General features: G+C 53.6%; 1 protein-coding gene across 3 annotated transcripts in view; it reads left to right on the top strand.

The window, feature by feature from the left end:
- Positions 1-4986: 4986 nt before the first annotated feature.
- The window catches only part of BICDL1 (BICD family like cargo adaptor 1), an 85214-nt gene continuing 84200 nt past the window's right edge, over positions 4987-6000 (top strand). For all 3 annotated transcript variants that reach the window (XM_066260455.1, XM_066260453.1, XM_066260454.1), the window contains exon 1: positions 4987-5415. In XM_066260455.1, the coding sequence (XP_066116552.1) occupies positions 4987-5415 (429 nt within the window). The remainder of the gene's footprint in view (positions 5416-6000) is intronic.

The following is a 6000-nucleotide window of genomic DNA, read 5'->3' as shown; positions in this document are numbered from 1 at the left end:
ATACATGCCATTTCAGAATTAATCATATGTGGGTAACAGATTCATTCAAAGTGGAAGATAGCTCAATGAATATCCTTGATATGGTTTTATTATTATTATTTTTATTTATTTTTATTTTTTTCTGAAGCTGGAAACAGGGAGAGACAGTCAGACAGACTCCCACATGCACCCGACTGGGATCCACCCGGCACGCCCACCATGGGGTGATGCTCTGCCCACCAGGGGGCGACGCTCTGCCCATCCTGGGCATCGCCATGCTGCGACCAGAGCCACTCTAGCGCCTGAGGCAGAGGCCAAGGAGCCATCCCCAGTGCCCGGGCCATCTTTGCTCCAATGGAGCCTTGGCTGCGGGAGGGGAAGAGAGAGACAGAGAGGAAAGCGCGGTGGAGGGGTGGAGAAGCAAATGGGCGCTTCTCCTGTGTGCCCTGGCCGGGAATCGAACCCGGGTCCTCTGTACGCTAGGCCGACGCTCTACCGCTGAGCCAACCGGCCAGGGCTATTATTATTATTTTTATTCAGTGAAAGGAGGGGAGGCAGAGAGACAGATCAGACTTCCACATGCACCCTAACTGGGATCCACCCAGCAAGCCCACTAGGGGGCAATGCTCTGCTCATCTGGGGTGTTGCTCTGTTGCTCACCAACCAAGCTCTTCGTAGTGCCTGAGGTGGAGGCCATGGAGCCATCTCAGTGCCCGGAGCCAACTCACTCCAATTAAGCCATGGCTGCAGGAGGGGAAGAGAGGGGAAGAGAGACAGAGAGAGAGAGAGAGACAGAGACAGAGAGAGAGGAGAGGTGGAGGGGTAGAGAAGCAGATGGGTGCTTCTCCTCTGTGTCCTGACCAGGAATTAAACCCGGGACATCCACACAACAGGCAGATTCTCTACCACTGCCACTGAGCCAACCGGCCAAGGACTGATATGGTTTTAGATTCCACATTACAATAAACTTTCAAAAAGCTATCACTTGTCAAATTTTGGTGTAATGTCAAAGAAAAATATCCACACTAATTTCAAAAGGTTATTAAAATATTCTTTTTTTTCCAACCACATCTTTGTGAGACCTGATTTCCTTTATATATTTCAGCTAAAACATCACTACATTGAATGGAGAGCAGATGTAAAAATCCAGTTTCTACTATTAAAATCAAAGGGATTTGCAAAAATTAAAAATAATGCTATTCCTCTCATATTTTTTCTATTTGGGAATATATAGTGATTTTTCATTAAAACACATGATGTTAGTGAGAAGCAGGGGAGGTAAAAGGGGGGGAGGTAGACAGACAGACTCCCACATGCGCCCGACAGGAATCCACCTGGCATACCCATCAGGGGGCAAAGTTCAGCCCCTCTGGAGCGTTGCTCCTCTGCAATTGGAGCCATTCTAGCACTTAAGGCAGAGGCCACTTAAGCCGTCCTCAGCACCCGGGCCAACTTTGCTCTAATGGAGCCTTGGCTGCAGGAGGGGAAGAGAGAGATAGTGAGAAAGGAGAGGGGGAAGGGTGGAGAAGCAGATGGGCACTTCTCCTGTGTGCCCTGGCTGGAAATCAAACCCAGGACTTCCACACACTGGGCCAATGCTCTGCCGCTGAGCCAACCAGCCAGGGTCTATTATAAATATTTTTAAATGAGGTAATACATATTTTATCAGTTTATTTTTAAAATGGTAAATTTCAAAATCTAAACCTATATAAACTAAAGGTTTTTGAGATCTTCAATAATTTTTAAGAATGTGCCTGACCAGGTGGTGGTGCAGTGGATATATTGTTGACCTGGGATGCTGAGGACTCAGGTTCAAAACCTCAAGGTCACCAGCTTGCCTGACCAGGCAGTGGTGCAGTGGATAGAGCGTCGGACTGGGATGTGGAGGACCCAGTTTCGAGACCCGAGGTCGCCAGCTTGAGCAAGGGCTCATCTGGTTTGAGCAAGGCTCATCAGCTTGAGCACAAGGTCGCTGGCTCAAGCAAGGGGTCACTCAATCTGCTGTAGTCCCCCGGTCAAGGCACATATGAGAAAGCAATCAATGAACAAATAAAGGAGCCACCACGAAGAATTGATGTTTCTCATCTCTCTCCCTTCCTGTCTGTCCCTATCTGTTCCTCTCTCTGACTCTCTCTGTCTCTGCCACAAAAAAACAAACAAAACAAACAAACAAAAAACAAACTCAAGGTCACTGGCTTAAATGCAGGGTCACTGGCTTGAGCATGAGATAAAAAACATGACCCCATGGTTGCTGGCTTGAGCCCAAAAGTCACTGGCTTGAGCAAGGAGTCACTGGCTCAGCTGGAGTTCCCGGGTCAGGTATTTATGAGAAAACAATCAATGAACAATTAAAGTGCCGCAACTATGAGCTGATGCTTCTCAACACTCTCCAGTTCTGTCTGTCTGTCCCTGTCTGTCTCTCTCTCACAAAATAAAAATTGAATAATAATAATTTTTAAGAATGTGAAGAGGTTAGGCAGTGGAACATTGTGAGGCAGGATCTCTTCAGGAGTTAGAGTTAGCCCTGTGGTAGTTCATTCTCATAGTAATGGGTAAGTCTAATAGAGTATGACAATTGAAGTCAAGAAAGGCTAGCCGAAGACCTTTTTGGGAAGATGGGTGCAAGTTTGCATCAAGAAAAAAACATAGCTGAAACCTATTTTGATTAGGAATTGTTTGCTTTTGATATGTGTCTCCATTAATAGATTAGGGAGAAATTTGTCCTTTTCGGATGAAAAAAAGACAAAAGGGAATTGCAATTGATCTCACCAGGGGCCCTCAATTCTGCACTTGAGGGCATAATAAAAAGTGTTAGAATCGTTGGAATGGTACCATGGTCAAATGCCAAAATTTGGCTCTAAGACGGATGTGGGAACCTTTCTACTGTCTGTCTCCTTTCCAATCAACAAGTGAACAAAGCCCGCCTCAAGGCTCAGGGCCTTTCAGATTCTCACCTTCAGTTGGAGGTTAGACTATATTTGAACAGTGGTAGGCTTTGAATTTAATATGGAATAAAAGCCATGAGAAACAGTTTGACCCGTTTCAGCCTCTTGTCCTGAAATTTTCATCTCACTGTGATGAAAAGAATCGAGGTATGATTTAACTCAAAGGAGGCTTGTTGTTTAAGAGGAAAGGGAAAGAAGAGGGACTGATTCTAGCTTCATACAGAATAATTTTTGAAAATAGGAGACCAAGCATCACCGATGAGGTCAGAGCAAAAAGTGACTGGAATCCCCCAAGCAGGCTCTTCAGTCCTTCTTTGTATCATTGCAGGAAGCTTCCCTGATACCACCTTCTGTATCGACGGAGGCCATCTTGATCACCAATGACCACTGATCTTCCTCAAGACTTCTCATGTGTGAAAAAAGTAAAGAATAATGATTTACCTGAACCCTGGAGTCAGCCTGCCTGGATCTGATCCTGTTGTAATGGCCTGGGCAGATGACGCCATCTCTTGAGGCCTCAATTTCCTCCTCTGTAAATATGGGAAGAGTACCAGTGCTCACTTTCTAAAGTTCTTGTGAGGGTTATCTAAAATAATGGGTTTAAAAAGCACTTAACACCAGATTTAGCACCCACTAAGTGCCTAATAAATAATTACTTTGCTGCCTATTCTCCTCTGTGAGGAGTGTTTTTTGTTATTTCTCAATATAACTCCCTTCTTTCAGGGCTATTGTTTCCGAGGTTCTGGTCCTTTACATTCCTGAGTCATCATCATTAAAATGCAGGGTTTCTGAGATCATCCCTTCTATTGCTCTCTAGAGCTCCCTCTCCTGACTGTTTAGCTCTCGTGGGAGCCCAGACTTAAATTCCGTGACTGCGAGTCTCTCTCGGGACTTGGCCACCTGTCGTGGAGGAATGTCCCCAATCTCCTTGGAGACCACCTAAGAGATGGCAACAAGACTGGGCCTCACCAGATTATGAGATTATGCTGGAGCCCAGAGGTGGGAGCGAGGCCGGGGGCGGGGCCACGATTTGAGGTGAGAAGGAAGCTGGGGGCGGGGCCGCGCACCTAGGAGAGAGCGAGGTTGGGGGCGGGCCATGCTACGAGATAAGAATGAGGCTGGGGCGGGGCTAGAAGGTGAGAGCGAGACCACTCCCTGATGGGGGCGGGAACACACCTGCTGCCACCGCCCCGCCCAGGGCGCGGTATCTACCGGGAGCCCATCTGAGCTGGAGCCACTTCCACTGGCGGTGCGCGCGGTCACCCCAGTGCGTCAGGCAACATAGGGGTTAAAGCCGCCGGCGCCACCTGGGCGCCGCTGAGGAGACCCACGAGCCGGCGAATCCAGCGCGGGCGCGGCGAACAGGTGCCCGCGCGCGTCAGGCGCCGGCGAGGGGCGGGGAGAGGGGCGCGGCCGGAAGCCCGGGGCGGGGTGCGGCCGGCCCGGTGAGCGGGAGGAGCCGAGCGCTGCAGGAAGGAGCTCGCCGGGCTGCGCGGCGCGCGATGTGGAGCCGCCTCTTCGGCGCCTGCAGCAGCCGCCGCCGCCGCCGCTGCTGCTGGGACTGCCGCGGAGCCCAGGGACATGGAGGGCGGCTGCAGAGAGCGATCGCCGGCAGCAGCAGCAACGAGCGTCGAAGCCACAGCGGAACGCAGCCCGCCTGGTGAAGCGCTGCCCGGCCGGTGGCGGCAGCGGCAGCAGCAGCAGCAGCAGCAGCAACAGGGCGGCTGAAAACCCGGCGGCGGCGGCGGCGTTCCTCCCCGCGAGCGGGATCCCCCCCAGCGCCGCGGCCCCTCGGTCTTCCCTCGCTCGGCCCACCTTTGCCGCCCCGTCCTCCTCCACAGCGCACGCGGAGCGGCCGAGCCGGGGGCGGGGGGCGGGGGCGCGTGCCGCCGGCGTGGGGGAGGGGCGGGCCGGCGCGCGCCGCGCCCAGGGCTCGCGGGGACCGGGGGGCGCGTGCCGCGGCGCGAGGCGAGGCGCGGGGCGGTGCGGCGGGGCCCCTCCCCCCTGCAGCCTGGCGCGCGCCGGCCGGGCCGCACCGCTGCGGGCTCCGCGCGCGCGGGCCATGTCCGCCTTCTGCCTGGGCTCGGCCGGCCCCGCTTCAGCACCCGCCGAGCCGGACAGCGCCTGCTGCATGGAGCTGCCCGCCGTGGCCACGGACACGGTGGGTAGTCCAGCCGCCGCCGCCCTGGTCTCCTTCCACGGGGGCCCCGGGGAGCTGGAACTGGCGTTAGAGGAGGAGCTGGCGCTGCTGGCGGCCGGGGAGCGGCCGGCCGACCGCGGAGAGCATCCTCCGGCCGAGCCCGGGCCTCCTGCCGACGGGACCGGACTGCAGACGCCGCCCGCCCAGGACCCCGAGCTGCTGTCGGTGATTCGGCAGAAGGAGAAGGACCTGGTGTTGGCGGCCCGATTGGGCAAGGCGCTGCTCGAGAGGAACCAGGACATGAGCCGGCAGTACGAACAGATGCACAAGGAGCTGACAGATAAACTGGAGGTAAGGACGCCTCCTGGGATGGATGGGAAGCGAAGGGAGCCCAGGCACCCGCTGGGCCCTGGGCAGCTTCGGAAGCCGCTCACCCATTCTTCCGCACCCCACCCCTTCCTTGCCCACTCTACCTTACAGAAACCCGTCTGGAAGCTTTGGGGTAGCATGGGGGGTTTCAGATATCAGACCAGGGCATCCATTGAATACACCTGACTTTTCCACCCAGTTCACAATACACGGGTCCATGCATGGCTCCAACCGCTGTGGGCCATGCTACATATGTACTGTACACAGCATCTAAAATAGAGCTTACAGTATGACTAATTTATACAGCACGGAGGTGATGTCTGCACACAGGGAAATGAGAAAGGGGAAGCATTTAGAGCATGCTTCAGGTTTTCAGAGAAATAGTTAATCTCTAATCAGGGTGTTAGCCTAAAGCTTTCCAGTTTGGGCGTTAAGGCCTCCAGATGCCCTTGTCTTAACTTCCCAGCAGCTCAGAGTTGTGGGAAACAAGTGCCCCTTAAAGGAGCTTTATATAGCCTTCAAATACTCGGGGATTAGGAAGTGTGGTTCCATTGCAGTCAGGCAAGC

This window comes from Saccopteryx bilineata, chromosome 2 (assembly GCF_036850765.1).
Source record: "Saccopteryx bilineata isolate mSacBil1 chromosome 2, mSacBil1_pri_phased_curated, whole genome shotgun sequence".
Taxonomy (NCBI): Eukaryota; Metazoa; Chordata; class Mammalia; order Chiroptera; family Emballonuridae; genus Saccopteryx; species Saccopteryx bilineata.
This window is presented reverse-complemented; position numbering and strand designations above follow the sequence as displayed.